Raw genomic sequence first — 17,146 nt, 5'->3', positions numbered from 1 at the left:
TTGCGGCTCTTGTCAGAATAACGTAAGTAGTACGTTATTTGATTTGTTGTGATTCAAATCCAAAAATTCTGATTCTGCGTTTTTTGTTTTTGTTTTTTTACACCGGGCTCGAATGCTAGTTCGAGCCACCAATGATTCGTGAACAGCCCGAAAAATTGCCAACAGTGAATTTTGGGAGCCGGCACGTTGGATGACTGGTTACCACATCTGCCTCACAGTTCTGGGGACCAGGGTTCAAACCCCGGCCCCGCCTATGTGGAGTTTGCATGTTCTCCCCATGCCTGGGTTGGTTTTCTCCGGGCACTCCGGTTTCCTTTCACATCCCAAAAACATGCACGGTAGGTTGCTTGAGGACTCTAAATTGCCCGTAGGTGTGAATGTGAGTGCCGATGGTTGTTTGTTTCTCTGTGCCTAGTGATTGGCTGGCGACCGGTTCAGGGTGTACCCCGCCTCCCGCCCGGAGATAGCTGGGATAGGCTGCAGCAACCCGCGACCCTAGTGAAGATAAGCGGTAAAGAAAATGGATGGATGAATTTTGGTAATGTCTGCTACTTAAAGTCATAGACTTCAACAATAGGAACACTTGCACAATCTCTCCATCCATTTTCTATAGCGCCTGTCCTCATGAGGGTAGCAGCTGATTTAGGGCTTCCGGCAGGGGTTAACCCCGGACTGGTCGCAGGTCAATCTCAGGGAACATATTAACAACCATTCAAACTCAGTTCACAATAATGGACAATTTCGAATCTTCATGCATGTTTTTGGAATGTGCTATTCAATGCAAGAGCTGAATCAAATCAAATCTGCCGTCATAAAAAGTTGTGCTCAATTTTGATTGACACTGTCCAATGCTGGTGCTGTCAAACTATACTGGATCATACTATGATGAACGTCAAATGGAGTTAAATACCAAAGGTATGATCATCACTACAATCACAATAATAGACTATATACTGTTAAATGAATTGCTGTCAATGAGCCACGTCCTTGTTAAAACTGTGGAGTGATCACGAGCTGCTGTTTGTAATTAATCACTCGGAGGCAATCAATCGTGGTTGTTGTGGTTTATTATGTTGATGTGTTGCATATAAGTACCATTATACCAAATGAGGGGGGGGGCACATTAATGTCGGATACATTTTGTTTGTGATATCAGCCGCTGCCTTTGGAGAGTTACGGCAAAAAGGAGCCTGACCATATTTGGTCAAGAGGAAGTAACTGCGGTGTATCTCCACAGGAAAATGACAAACCTTCTGCTTGTCGACAGGCTTTCCTCTCAATCTAAGTGCATTCATGGCTGCTTTTTCAATTACTGCTAATCAAAGGTGCCATTATGATGACAGCCCACAGTGCGCCCTTGATGGCGGGACGACAATTTTCGCGCTACATCATGCAACCGCCGCCATTCATTTACTGTCAGCTCTTATCTCTGTGTTGTGTACTAATCTCCTACTGGGAACTTCAAAAACAGATTCCTAGTTTGGAAAACAAAACATATATGTACAGTAGCTGCTCAATGAACAGATGAGATGTTTTCAGACAGACGGTTCAGTTTATTTTCAGATTTGTACCATCATCAAACACGGTGAAAGCTAAATACAAATGGATACAACATCAATTCCGATATCAGGACAAAATACAGTGAGGCATACAACTGTCTTTTTATGAGCACAAAGACAATTACCTCATTTGGCATCCCAAGGGAGTTCATCTAAGATTGAAGACTTCAGGTTTGTTTCTTCTTTATGGAGCTTTGGTCTGTCTTAGACATTCTCTTGAGATGCAGGACTTATGTGTCTCTGCTTTGTGTCCTGAAACTCTTTCTGGAGTTTTGGTCTTTCCTGGACATTGACTTGGGATTGCCCAATTCTGTGTGAAAGAGTACATGTAAAAACACTGTAAATGACATGCCATATACAGTATTTTTTTTTACCCAGAAGGAAGGTGTAGTTTGTTCTCACACGCAACTCGGGTCTACGAGGCAGAAAAGTGTGATGTCACGCCCGCTCACAACTAATTTGCGTTGTTCTTGGATGGTGGAAAACATTGCCAAGGATTTCAACATTCTTCTCACATTGTATTAGCATGCAAGGTGTGCCACGCTGTCTCTGGAGCTCCTATTACCACCTCCGTAGCACCATGAGATGTGCTGGGATAATATTCCTGCCAACATCAGTGATGGCTCTTGGTGCCCGGAAGCATTTTTGACGTATGAGACAACACATTCATTTTCGTGTCTGTTCTTCCCACTTCCACAAGCAAGATTTGAAGCTGTCATATCTGCAGAGGCAGTCAGTCAAAGATTGGAGCTTTGTTTGATTTTGTTTGAAGGTGTGAGCTCTCAGGTCACGAAAAGTGCAATATGTTGAAACGTTTATCAACAGTTACACCTTAGTGGGATTCCCCACACTTTTTGTTGCTTTTAAAGTTTTTTTTTTTTTTTTAAGTTTTAATAATGGTGAAAGTTGGAGCTTTGCAACCAATGAATTCTATTTGAACTCATTCTTGAGAATATAACTGATGTGTGTGTGAGAGCACATTTGATTTCTTCTTTAGTAAATAATACAATTACGTCGTTATTCAAGTGTGTGTGTCTACTAGTCCCCCCGTACCTCCTATCATCCTTGACACGTGAACACACACACACACACAGTCACGAAGGAAATAAAAAAAAGACCCTCCAATCCTCATTTTCTCTGCCCTCATCCCATCCCACCCCGGTCTCCACTCGGGCAGGCTGCCGAGCGTCGCCTTGTTTCTGCCCTAATGAAGACCTCAGGAGGAAAGGTCCCTTTCACACTTGATTCCCTCCAACACCGTTGATATGTCGCTGTATTGGGAGACTGAGTCACTGGTGCACATACCAGAGGGGGGGAAAGATTGGATGGAGACATCGAATGTAACGAATTTGGAGATGGGAGTCCTGCTTTCTGCCCTGGAAGTTGAATGAGGACTTGATGCAGCTGCGTGGCTCATGTAAGTCAATAGTTTGTTGAGGTCTCACCAGGGGGATGTGAGGAATTATTTAGTGCGGCAGATATCGTATGTACGTCTGGGTGCATTTGCATAATTCGATCTTATTTATGGTGTGATGGTCTATATTTGGTGTCGACTCAAAACATTTTATCTCCTGTGACATTTCAATTCCCCACTCATGAGAACGTCTATCATGATCAAACGCCTTCAGACTCCCAAAAGTCAGAGGGAAGTTTGCCTTCCAGTACGTTCAAAGTTATAATTTTCTGCTTGAACTTCGTTTGATCTTCATTTTATTTTCCGTTTTATGTTTTATCTTAAACCTTTATGTGCAGCACTTTTACAGGTTATTTTTTATAGGTACAGGTTATAGGTATTGTTTTAAAAAAAAAAAAAAAAAATTTAAGTACCCTATAACTAAAGATGAGTTCAGTGGAGATGTGTTCTATTCTGAAATATACACACGAGAGTGAATTTAGTAATAAAACCAATTCATACATATTGTAGTTTTGCAATGTTCAATAGTTTGGCATTTAGAGACCTTTTCTATTTGTGTGGAATTTCATTGTCAAGCCTCGCCCTCGGCTGGCAGTAGTTAGAATCAAACAATCCGACACAAATCACATAACAAACAAGAAATTGGTTGCAGGAAATGTGCCGACATAAATTTTGATGGCCAAACTTTTCAACTCAAAGGCAGCTCGACATCATTTATGGATGGTCTCTGTTGTTTTGGAGTCGATTCGATGATTAAGTAGCATCGCCGTTCCTTTGATTTAAATCCGTGCAGGCTCTTATTTGAGGCTCTACTCTGATATTAAGCTCTGTTTTCCACTGTCGTTACCTTAATTAAACCATGTGCAAATAGGCAATCGGCAGCAAAGTGAGCACACAAGCACATTAGGACTGTTCATCTCATCAATCTGGTGCACTGCGATGGCATTTCCATCGTATACCAATTCCTTCCACACGTAGGCCTTCATAATGTGCTGAAATGCCAAAATGGAGCAGTTATTTAAGTAGTAGTCAGAACAAATTCAACCTCAAAGAATCGCTGAAGAACCACAATTTCTGTACAACACCCAGGGCAACGTTTTCTATATGTTTTCCCACCTCGACACAGGAAGTGGAATTGTGCCGGCTCAGCAGCCAAGAAAAGCTTGGCCTGACTCTGTGTTACAGGACGGACGAGGAAGAGGAGGTGGCTATCTACGTCAGCGAGGTGAGTGCTAAAACATATCATTACAGTGGAACCTACACCTATTTATTGTATTACAAATAATTCAAATCAGAATAATTTCCCTCAGGAGTCCAAAACAACAGCCTAAGTCACATTCTTAACTGTCATAAAAATATATATTAATGTATTTGGCAGTTTTGAAAAGGTTTATATTATCTGTGTTTACATTGTGTTCACATTGTAAGACATGCGATAAGTATCAGATTTTTATCCATATTTGGAAGTAAATATTCATTCCATTTCATGCATTTTTTTGTCTTTACATTGTCCTTTGTATATTCCAATTGTGACACTTGAGACCACAAAGCCATACACCATACATTTAACCATAAATTGCAAATCCAGCTTAAGACACATTTCCAGGCTCGAAAATGGAATTGTAATGTCAACAAACTGCCCAAATATCATTGGTCATTGTGTTGTTTTATATTTTTTTACATTTGTTGTAATGTTCATCTTTTTTTTGGTTTTTAATTTACTGTCCTTCATATGTTAAAATGTTGAACTATGCTCTAGTTTCTTTAGTTTTCAGTACAGATGCTTTAAAACTGGCAGTTTAAAATCAATATTGAAAAATTGTGATCATCGACATTGGACTACAGGAAAAAAGTACAGTATGTTGTGATATTTTTTTTGCCCTATCGCCCAGCCCTACATCAATTGTTCATTTTCCACAAAGTCGACCACCACTCGTCCTATGGTAGATTCAGTATTTTCTCTGTTACAGGAGGCCGTTTGGTCAATTCAATGTAGGCTCGTCATCAGCTAGCATTAGTGTGTGCATTTTCAGATGGGCACACATACAGTATGTTGCTTATATTTTATTTAAGGATAGACTTGCATATTTGTCAACTGATCATTCTACATGATTGCGGCACTTCTTTGTTTGCTGTACTGACCTAGCACCCTCCTCACCTGTTGCTTTCTGCGAGGCCTCCATGTTATTAAAGGTCCCGTATTTTGCCAAATCAACTTTTTCTAGTATTTAGGATGTAATATTGTTTCTATGGTGACTCAGTAAACATGGAATATGAATTAAAATCGTCCACGCATTTCTGAGTCCCAGACATTTTTCTGCCGAGAGGCCTGAAATCAGGTCATTCGAATTTCTCGAGCTTATCTATCACTAGCAAACACGTGTGCTCTCACAAGTGGGTCTTCTACATGGAGGCAACCAATTAGAGGAAAGGGGGCGGTCTTAGCCAAATATGGACAAAGCGGATACAAAACTAGGTCAAACAGAAGCAGCTGTCAGAGTGGCCTTTTCTGAACACACTCGTATGACAAAATCAGTGGTTTTTTTTTTTCGTTTTTTTAATGAAATTGACACTTTTATACTAAGTCAATGTTAGAGAGCCACTCTATGGAGTTCCAAATAGACAAAATATGGGACTGTTAATGCCAAAACACATGTTGACTATTTTAGTTTTTAATTTTCTAAATGTTAACACGTTGACGATTAATCGACTTCAAGCTCCTAACTGTCATTGGGGAGTGGTTAAATCAATTGACTAATCAGGTCAACCCCTATACTGAATACATGTAAATCTATATTTTGACTTGCCTGTATACTGTAAAAGCATCATTATCTTATCTAGGTATCAAAATATTATGGGCAAACTAATGTTGTCGAGGTTTTGTCTGACTCACTTTTACAGAGATGAACACGCAGGCTCACTTTCACGTGTTCATGCCCTCTTGCTTCAATTTCTCTTGACTTTTGTTTCAGGTTCGTTTGAAGTCGAAAGCCGAGCGGAATATAAATCTGCGGTCGACAGCTCCTGGCAGCATTTGTTGGGAAAAGTGAGGGGAGGGGGGGGGGGGGGGGGGGTCGGCAAGTGCTCTGCATTTAGATGAAGTGGCTGAATGTCACTGTCTATAGGAGGTGTTGCCCTCGTTGATCTTGAACGCAGCACCTTGGTGTATCGAAGGTCGTCTCACTTCACGATGTTTCTGACTTAGTTTTCTCAGAATTCACTGGGTATATTATTCAATGGACTACAAAGAAACATGAATTTCCATAGCTTAACAGCATGGGTTTTCTTTACAGCTGAAAATATATTTACATCATAATCTTACGATCAGTGTTGTAGCCTACTGGACAAAGTCAGTAACAAAACACTGTTACTTGATTAGCACTGTTTTTACTTGATTACTAGTGTATATTGTTGTTCTACTGCCCTTGTTGTGGCTCATTCTTTTTGGGAATTAGTGTCACGAAAGAAAGAGAGAGAAAAAAAAATGCATCATTTGATGCTCGCTTATCTGGTCTCAAATTACGCTGAGGTTCCACTATAAGGTGTCCACACATTCACCACTCACCAAAAAACAAAAAAAAAAAGTGCATGCACAGCTCAGTGCAACGCAATAATTTAGTCTGCACATAAAATTTATTTATTATTTATTTACTTTTTTCATTTGACTCCCTCAGATTCAGAGCCATATACAAAAGAAATGATAAAAGTATCTCCAATTCCACACTTTGCTGATAGTCTTATAATGTTCACCTTTTACATCTTTTATCTTTTATAAAGCCATACCTTTTTGGGCAGTAAGTTTGGAATAATCGTGATCTTCCTTCTAAACAATTACACACACTATAACTTTCAATTCCCTTTTTGCAACTTTATCATTGTACCTTTATGACTTTCTCGTTAACATTAAAAATGTATTTTGTAACATTACTTTTTGCCTTGTAAAATCTAGTTTTTATTCCTGTAAACTTTTCTCCTAATATTACGACTTCCTGTAATCTTGTGACTGTGTCATCACTACTTTTATCTTACTCCAGTAATAAATAAAATAAAATATAATAACTACATAATGAAATAACTTTTTTTCTCATAATATTCCAACTTTATCTCCCCAAATTACAACTCTGTTCCCAAAAATTTTTTTCTTGTAACGTTGCAACTGTATTCTTGAAATATTATGACTTTACTTTGATAGCACTACCTCTTAATTCTCCTAACCTTGACAACTTTTTTTCTTATAATGTTGCAATTTTATTCTTATATTTTTTATTCCTGTAACCTTGTGACTTTTTATTCCTTGCAACTTTAAACTGTAACAACTTTACCCTTGTAGCATTTACTTTTTTTCTAATAACAAAAAAATATTGTAACATTAACATTATTATAACACTTTTCCTCATTACGTTACTACCTTATTTTGTAAAGTGGCGCCTTTTTCTCGCCTACACTTTTGTTTTCATAACAATGTGACTTTATTCTTACATTTGGGTAGTTTTAGTTGACTGTCGCTACCTCCCTTCCGACTAAACACAATATAACCTTCAATTCCCTTTGTTCATTGGAGTCCAACCCCCTCGGATCTGTCTCGAGCTACCAGCAGTTTAATGAGTGTTGCTCTGTATCGGAGTGGCGTGTGATGAAGATGAAGTGCCACAGCATCCTCAGAGACAATAAAAAGAATTGGCACACACACACACAAGTCCCGCCCCCTTGTTGTTTCACATTAGCTGCAGCAGGTGCACACCGTGTCAGGTTTGAGTGATGATCACCCGGTCTCGGTTCTAACCTAACCCCGTTACGTCATGTTGTCTGTCTCCTTCTGCAGATCTGTCCCAACAGCATCGCCGCCAAAGACGGTCGCATCCGAGAGGGGGACCGCATATTACAGGTACGGGAAATAAAAAAAAAAGACCCTGATCACTTGCAATCGCTGTCCCCCAGGATGAAGAGCCCCATTCATTTTTCATAGCTGCACATTAAAGGGGGATCTTTACCCCCACTGTGACTGTTAAAAGGTGAGAATAGCCCCCCTGGCTTTTTTACTTACAGACTCAGCACCAACAGTTTATTTATTTTTTTTCGGTTGGGGTGGGGGAGGAGTTCTGGATGGTTTCTGTGCTGCAGCTTCACACCTCCTGTGGGAGAGCTGAGATGCAAGGCTCACATACTCAATCCCAGTTCTCGAAGTTGTCACATCATTTGTTGATTTGTTTTGGTCACTTGGAAGCAGCAAAAAAAGCTAAAAAATTGTGCTGAACTAGCATATAGAGCTGTCCCTAATATTTTGACTGTCCTGTGATCTCAGTAAGGCAGCCAAATTATTAGAAACACTTTATTTCTGTAAATGTATTCTTGTAATATTACTTTATTATTGGAACCATACTACTTTATTCTAATTTGCTCCTTAACATAATGACATTTGTCCTGTTACATTGCGACTTTAGTTTGACGTTATTCTCATAATATTACAACTTTATTTCCCTGAGATTCTGATTTTATTCTTGTGACATTACAAGCTCTTTCTCATAATATTATGACTTCATTTCTTTATTTTTTTATTTTTTATATTCCAATGTTAATGGTTCAACTTTATTCTCATAATATTCCAACTTTATTCCTATAACATGACAACTTTATTCTACACTTTGTGTGTTTTTCTCTAAATATTATAACATTATTCTCATATAATTCCAAATGTATTAATGTATTTTTACTCAAAACGCTATGCCGTCATTCTCGTAATGTTACAATATTGTCAAAACATTTTAGACTTTTTCCTCATACAGTGGGTGCGGAAAGTATTCAGACCCTGTTAAAATGTTTCACTTTTTGTTATAGTGCAGCCATTTCCTAAAATAATTTAAGTTCATTTTTCCTCATTAATCTACACACAGCACCCCATATTGACGGAAAAAAATGGAATTGTTGAAGTTTGTGCAGATCTATTAAAAAAGAAAAACAGAAATATCACACAGCCATAAGTATTCAGACCCCTTGCTGTGACACACATATTTAACTCGGGTGCTTTTCTTTCTTCTGATCATCCTTGAGATGGTTCTACACCTTCATTGGAGTCCAGCTATGTTTGATTATACTGATTGGACTTGATTAGGAAAGCCACACACCTGTCTGTATAAGATCTTACAGCTCACAGTGCATGTCAGAGCAAATGAGAATCATGAGGTCAAAGGAACTGCCTGAAGAGCTCAGAGACAGAATTGTGGACAAGGCACAGATCTGGCCAAGGTTACAAAAAACATTCTGCTGCACTTAAGGTTCCTAAGACCACAGTGGCCTCTATAATCCTTAAATGGAAGACGTTCGGGATGGCCAGAACCCTCCCTAGAGCTGGCCATCCAGCCAAACTGAGCAATCGGGGAAGAAGAGCCTTGTTGAGAGAGGTAAAGAAGAACCCAAAGATCGCTGTGGCTGAGCTCCAGAGATACAGTCGGGAGATGGGAGAAAGTTCTAGACAGTCAACCATCACTGCAGCCCTCCACCAGTTGCGACTTTATGGCAGAGTGGCCCGACGGAAGCCTCTCCTCAGTGCAAGATACATGAAAGCCTGCATGGAGTTTGCTAAAAAAAAACACCTGAAGGACTCCAAGATGGTGATAGATAAGATTCTCTGGTCTGATGAGACCAAGATAGAACTTTTTGGCCTTAATTCTAAGTGGCATGTGTGGAGAAAACCAGGCACTGCTCATCACCTGCCCAGTATAGTCCCAACAGTGAAGCATGGTGGTGACAGCATCATGCTGTGGGATGTTTTTCAGCTGCAGGGACAGGACGACTGGTTGCAATCGAAGGAAACATGAATGCGGCCGAGTACTGGGATATCCTGGACGAAACCCTTCTCCAGAGTGCTCAGGACCTCAGACTGGGCCGACGGTTCACCTTCCAACAAGATAATGACCCTAAGCACACAGCTAAATATAAAATATAAATGTATAAATAATATAAATTTAACAATATAATAATAATAATATTAGAGTATAAATGTACAGCTTAATAGCTGTTATATTACCACTTTGACATTGTGACTTAAGGATGTAACATTTAACACAGCTTTTTCTTTTCAACATGGGCCTAATTACAAACATTCTCATCTCACACTGTATATCTTTCTTCTACACTTTGTTCAACGTTGTTGTGTCTAATAGTGTAGTGGTATTGGGTGAGTGATCTGATCTAGGAGTTGGGCTTGGGGGGGGGGTTTGTTTACGCGTACACTAGCACCATTTTCCTTCGATGACAGCGCCATTAGTCTGGCCGGCAAAAAGATGGACGCTCGCTGTCAGTGGCCAGTTAATTGTACTGCGAGATGTATGTACACGCCGTCTGTACCTGCGTCCCATTCATAATAACTGCCGCCGCATTGTTGTGCTCGGGGCTTTTTATTGCATATGAGCTGACCTCTTTTTGCGTGTGTAACTACTATACAGTATGTGCCCGTGTATGCCTGTGTCTCACACTAATCCGGTTTGGGTGTCATCTTCAGATTAATGGGCAGGATGTGCAGGACCGCGAGGAGGCCATGGCTACGCTCTCCAACGAAGAGTGTCGCAGCATCCTGCTGCTGGTCGCCAGGCCCGAGATGCAGGTTAGAAAGCTGCCCATTTGGGTGTACTGTACAGTATGTGATGCAGCTTTTGAACCGCCCACCATAAATCATTTTTTAAAATTCATTCATCCATTTGCTACACCGCTTGTCCTCATTAAGCCACCAAACTGCACGAGTGCAGTCAATGAATGGCCCCAACATTGCCAATAACCTCTCAAATATCCACACTCTCTCCTTTATTTCTCGCCTGTTTCCTCTCTTTGCCTTATTATAAAATAATGACAGCAGCCATGGCAATCCGCTTCTTCCTTGACAATCGTGTCACGTTATTTGTGGTTCATTAGGAAATAATACAGTACAGTCAGTGTATGTGGTGCCTCAAAAAGTTGTTTCCTGATATGAACAGGGGTCGCAGTTTTTCTATTGTAGCAAGTTGTGTGTGTGTGTGTGTGTGTGTGTGTAAGGGTCAATCGCCTGGTGTATGGGTGTGAGTGACCGACTGTTTATTTTTGTAATTGTTTTAGTCGGACGGCACGGTGGCGACTGGTTAGCGCATCTGCCTCACAGTTCTGAGGACCGGGGTTCAAATCCCGGCCTCGCCTGTGTGGAGTTTGCATGTTCTACCCGTGCCTGGGTGGGTTTTCCACAGGCACTCCGGTTTCCTTTCACATCCCAAAAACATGCGTGGTAGGTTGATTGAAGACTCTAAATTGCCCGTAGGTGTGAATGTGAGTGCGAATGGTTGTTTGTTTCTATGTGCCCTGCGATTGGTTGGCGACCGGTTCAGGGTGTACCCCGCCTCGAGGCCGAAGATAGTTGGGACAGGCTCCAGCAGTCCGTGACCCTGGTGAAGATAAGCGGTAAAGAAAATGGATGGATGTTTTATCCGGCCATGTTCGGCCGCGTCAGTCGATGTGCACCGAGGGTTACGGTTGCGCCTGAGCTGGAGCTTAACCGAATCTGACTTGAGGCAAGAGGTTCATACATCCTGGACTGGTTGTCAGCCAATCACCGGACACGCAGACAAACACGCACTCCGTCCACACTCACTATCACACCAATGGACATCTTGGAATCTCTTGGAAGCACATGCATCCTGGTAATAATGTATGTTAAACACTTTTTTGAGTCATTTTGTAAAAAAATACTTAACGTGACTGAGTTTCCATACATTCTTTCCTTCTTTCTTATTGTCTTTATTTTTTATTTATTTCACCATTTTGTACTGAGCAGCCAGGACAGAAAAGACCAAGTTCTGTTTCCTGTTCGAAGGTCGTCATCGCATTGTCAATTGTTAATTTTAGTATATGCCACGGGCTACAAAAAACAGACGGTGGCCTGCAAATAGCCCCGAAGCCATACTTTGGACTCCACTGCTTTAGGTGCAGGGTCAGCCTCATCAGTGTGGGGTTTCTTTCCTCTTACCTCCCATCTCTTCACACCAAAACCACTCTCAGAAGCCACCAGTGAGGCTCCTCACTTTGTCCTATTTTTTATGTAGCGCCACTGTAATTGACTTCTGACGCTAAAAGCTACTGACATGTTAATGCGGAGCGGGTTCAGGCCCGCGGCCGAATGAGTGGAAGAACCGTGCCTCAGTGCAGATACACCGGCAGCCATTTGTAATTAAAAAGCATCGCTCCGTCGTAAATTGTAAAAATTTTCCGTTACGGATGATTCCGGTCCAGCGTGAAAACTAAAGAGATGGACGACATGGAGACAAATACTAGCTCATAACGTCGCCGGTTAATCCCGACAGAGCGTCGGCGCGGAGCAGCCAACTAGTTTGTTTTCATAACAATTTCCTGCATCCGCAGCTGGAGGAGGCCTGGCTGGATGACGAGCACAGCGAGTTCCTGGAGCAGCTCAAGATGGAACTTCTGGAGGAACAGCGGCATGAGGAGATGGAGTTGGCCGCCTTCCAGGAGGAGCACGAGAGCGAACAGGTCGGACACACGCTCCGGGTGACTGCATGACTGACTTTGCTGGGTGTGTGTGTTTGTTTGTGTGAAAAATAAAAAAATGAAGCCCTAATACATACTAGAAAAAACTTAGAGACCTTGACTTACGTACTTTAGAAGACTGATTCTCAACTGGTAGGTCGGGACCCTAAAGTGGGTCGCGGAGAGCTTGTAAAAAATTTGTAATTTGTATTCTGATTTTTTTCCCCCTTACAGTACAGAAGTGTTCCCACATGGAACATATTAGATAAACGACAGGAAATGTTACTCACTCGTGCACTAGTCACTACTTGAGTCCATAAACAAATACGGTGTTAGCCTCTGGCTAGCAATATGCTTTTGACGGTATGTCAAACTAATTTGAAATGTAAATCACGTACTGTACATGTTTTCTGAGGGTATTTTTCAACCAACAAAATGCTTTATTGTTCTTAACTTTTATCAAAGTGAGTCACAACATTGTAACAATAGGAAAATGCGGGTGCCAGGGTGACAACAGTACAACTGGATTTAAATACACTCAAGGGCTATAACCCCGCCTCTTCACTGTTCACCATTCACAAATTCATCTACAGCGGATATAGCAGATAAAATCTCAGAGACAAGAAGTTTAAGGGTGTGTTTGTCGTTGTTTGCAGCGGGACGACGACGACAAGCCCACTTGCTCCACACTGCCTCAACATCAGGACAGGGGTCGGGTCCTGAAAGAGAAACTAGACAATTCCGAGCACAACGTCCTGGCGCACATCCAGAGGCGCCTGTCGCAGTGCCTCCGGGACAACCGGGACCCGCTCTGCCCGGAGGGCCATGAGGACGAGGACGAGGAGGCGGCGGAGGGTGAACGCTTCCAGCAGCTCCTCGAGCTCAAGTGCCAGATCCGGAACAGCGGAGAGTACGACCTTTTCTACAGCCGCCGCAGCACCATCGAATGTAGCGTCGGCGAACCGGGCAGCGTCCAGCACGAGCTGCGCATGCTCAACGAGGAGCTGCGCAGCATCGAACTGGAGTGTCAGAACATCATGCAGGCGCACAATCTTCGCAACGGCCAGCGGTCGGCGAGTCCCCATCGAGGGGAGCCCAGCAAAGGGAAGGTGGCGGACATCAACGAGAGGCTGGAGAAGTCGGACAAGGAAAGCTCCAGCGCCTACAACACGGCCGAGAGTTCCCGGAGTACCCCTCTGGCTATGGATCGCTCCCCGGAACACTCCCTCCAGAGGATGGTGAGCCTCACCAACCAGAGGAACCTCCGCAGCAGCCTCGCCGCCGGACCCTCGCTCAGTCCCAGCCCCGTCCCGGGTTGCCGGGCCCCGCTCCTTGGCAAGAGCAGCAGCCCAGACCACAGCAATCCCTCCGAGTCGGAGCAGATGCTTCAACCCGAGGAGGACCGACGCCGAGCCAAATCCAAGCCTCGGGTGTCGCAGATCCCTTACTTCTCTCCGTCACACAGTTCCCAGCATCGGCAGGCCAACATCCCGGCACACGCCCGCCACTACCAGAGCTACATGCAGCTGGTCCAGCAGCGCTCGGCCGTAGAGTACGCCCAGAGCCAGCTCAGTCTGCTCAGCGTGTGCAACAAGGAGCCCCAGGCACCGCCTCTCCTTCTGGACGAGCCCAAGATGGAGTGGAAGGTGAAGATCCGCGGCGACGGCACGCGCTACGTCACCAAGCGGCCGGTGCGTGACAAGATCCTGCGGGAGCGAGCGCTGAAGATCAAGGAGGAGCGCAGTGGCGGCATGACCACGGACGACGACGCCATGAGCGAGATGAAGATGGGTCGCTACTGGAGTAAGGAGGAGAGGAAGCAGCACCTGGTGCGCGCCAAGGAGCAGAAGAAGCGGCGCGAGTTCATGCAGCGTAGCCGCCTGGAGAGCCTGAAAGAGAACCCGCAGAGCAGCGGCGAGGCGAGCCGCAAGGAGGTCAGCATCATCGAGCTTAGCCACAAGAAGATGATGAAGAAGCGCAACAAGAAAATCCTGGACAACTGGATGACCATCCAGGAGTTGATGACACACGGGACCAAAGCTCCGGAGGGGGCGCAGGTACACAACGCCTTCCTGTCAGTCACTACTGTGTAAAACAAACAGGTACTTTCTACCCGTGGTGGTATTAATCTAATTGCCTCGTTCAATGTGGCGTTTTTATGAGGACAATAGGAGTATTTTTCACACTTTGTACACCCAAATAGCATTTTGTAAAGAGTTTATCTGTGGCGGTATGGCATTCCCTTTGACATTTTTCTACACATTGATGACATTGTCACCTATTTTCACATTTTCTGCAAAACTATACAACTCAAACGTGTTTGTTTGGTTTCTGTGTCATGTTTCAATGCAAAACCCAGCGGGTCTCATTGCCTTTTTGTCAAATATGTTCCCTCAACACCCAAGTCTCTACACCAGGGGTCACCAACCTGAGAGAAACTGACAGCTACTTCTTGGGTACTGATTCATGCGAAGGGCTACCATTTTAATACACACTTCTGAAAGGAGACATTTGCTCAAATTGCCTTTATTTATGTTATGTCGAATAATGATTAGGGCTGTCACTGTTGAATCTTTTTAGAATTGATTATCCTATAGATAATTCGAGGAATCGCCACTCTCATTTATGACAACTGGACTTCTATCCTTAAACTGCATATGTTGTACTGAGTGTATGGTGTAAACTGTACAGAATTTGAGGCAACAAAAATAGCCTTTGCTAAATGGTTAGCATTCAAGGTTAGCATTAGCGCACTAGCAATTACCATTTTAGGTTACAAAAAACAAGAAAAACACTACCATTCAGCTCATTCATACATCATGTTGTATGTATAATTACACATTTAATAGTGTCTTAAAAATCACAGACCTCTGTCGTTTTTGGCAATGTTTTTCACTGGTCCAACAGTGCGTCCGTCTCCAACAAAAGTCTGTGTTTTAAACATGGACAGTGGCCACATGGTTCCGGGCAACGCAAATTGGGTCCGGGCGGCGTAAATATGCTTTTATTCATATTTTTTATTGCCTTTAGGCAGAAATTGTTGCATCGACCAATTTTTGTGGTCGACTTAGCCGAGTTAGATGATTTTTTTTTTTTTTTTTCACAGCTCTAATAGTGATATTCATCGATGTTAAGACACTGATCATGTTAATGATTTTTCACTAATTATCAACAATGATTTAACAAGGAGTCACTGATGTTGTAGTGGTACACTCGCCTGACTTTGGTGCGGGCAGCGTGGGTTCAGTTCCCACTCAGTGACGGTGTGAATGTGAGTGCGAATGGTTGTCCGTGTCTATATGTGCCCTGCGACTGACAGGCGACCAGTTCAGGGTCTAGTCCGCCTTTCGCTCGAAGTTAGCTGGGATAGGCTCCAGCGTCCCCCGATCAGGATAAGTAAGCGGTGTTGAAAATGGATGGAAATGGATGGATTTAACAAGGTAGGAAAGAGATACAAATCAATATTTCTTCTTCACTTTATTTCTATAAATCTCTACAAATGTTCACATTTTTAAATGATGACTTCTGCAACATTCTTAGAAAATTACAATGTCCCATCAGGCCCATGGGCTACTCATGTGGACCTTGGGAGCAACCTGGTGCCCGCATGCACCATAATGGTGACCCCTGCTGTCCGCAATATTTACAGGGTCCGATATCCCATGTATTGTGACAACTCCATCTCCATAAATTAGAATATCTTAGAAAAGTTCATTTATTTTAGTAGTTAAATTCAAAGTGAAACTCATCCTATACTGAGCCATTAAACAGAAGGCCAATTCCTACATAATTTATATATTCAAAACATATTTGATTGGTTCTCATGTAATATTCCAATTTCTTGAGGTGGTGAATTTTTGCCTTGCTGTTAACCATAATGCTCAAAATCATGAACTATTTCAGTGTGTGGAGTGAATCCATATTATGAGTTTTACTTTTTCAATTGACCTACTAAAATAATTTTTTTTTACAATATTCTAAGTTATTGAGATGCACCTGTATGTACACTCAATGGACACTTCATTAGGTACAGCCTAAGAGCTGTTTCCCAAATGTTGCCTCGATGAAGATGATAAGCTCATTATTTGATATTACGATATTACAATGTTATAACACTGATGACATGAGTTTCTATTACCTGGCTCTCTTTTTTACCTATACAGGTATAAGGTAACCACAATATTAGAAACAAATATCATAGTGATAAAGTAATACCTCCCAAAAGTGAGCAATACTATAGAATTTCTCTTGCAGGTGTACCTAATATTGTGCCCGGTGAGTGTCCACAAACTATTGCAATAACAAAGTTATTCCAGCTGTGCCAGTTCAGGTATAGGAGATACAAATCCATAACAAAAAGCTTCATATTTAAAAGACATCATTTTCTTTATTTTTGTTGCATTATTCAGATTGTTTTTCTTTCTTGATGGATTTCTGTTCCATACCTGAATTGTATAGTTTGCCACTGAGCAGGACTCAGCTGATTGGATCTCTTATTATAAACTCAAATTGAAGTTGTAGTTTATTTCCATGTGAAGTCATTGCTTAAAGAAGGAAATAATGTAAATTTCACATATGGAGCGGATCCCTTTGTCTTTGTTTTGAGTCCGTGTGCCATGGTTTCACGTGAACGCGTAGTCGGCAAATGTGTAGCCAGTTGAGAAAAAAA

The 17,146-nt window shown here is 42.3% G+C and overlaps 1 protein-coding gene across 2 annotated transcripts in view; it reads left to right on the top strand.

Moving 5' to 3' along the window:
• The window catches only part of LOC133402666 (PDZ domain-containing RING finger protein 4-like), a 71,544-nt gene extending 56,081 nt beyond the window's left edge, over window positions 1-15,463 (top strand). For both annotated transcript variants that reach the window (XM_061676652.1, XM_061676653.1), the window contains exons 4-8: window positions 4,100-4,198; window positions 7,796-7,858; window positions 10,472-10,573; window positions 12,352-12,480; window positions 13,134-15,463. In XM_061676652.1, the coding sequence (XP_061532636.1) occupies window positions 4,100-4,198; window positions 7,796-7,858; window positions 10,472-10,573; window positions 12,352-12,480; window positions 13,134-14,570 (1,830 nt within the window). In that variant the 3' untranslated portion in view covers window positions 14,571-15,463. The remainder of the gene's footprint in view (window positions 1-4,099; window positions 4,199-7,795; window positions 7,859-10,471; window positions 10,574-12,351; window positions 12,481-13,133) is intronic.
• The last annotated feature ends 1,683 nt before the right edge of the window (window positions 15,464-17,146 follow it).

Source organism: Phycodurus eques, chromosome 5, assembly GCF_024500275.1.
Source record: "Phycodurus eques isolate BA_2022a chromosome 5, UOR_Pequ_1.1, whole genome shotgun sequence".
Classification (NCBI taxonomy): Eukaryota; Metazoa; Chordata; class Actinopteri; order Syngnathiformes; family Syngnathidae; genus Phycodurus; species Phycodurus eques.
The sequence above is the reverse complement of the archived record's forward strand: the minus strand, read 5'-3'. Positions and strand labels throughout refer to the sequence as shown.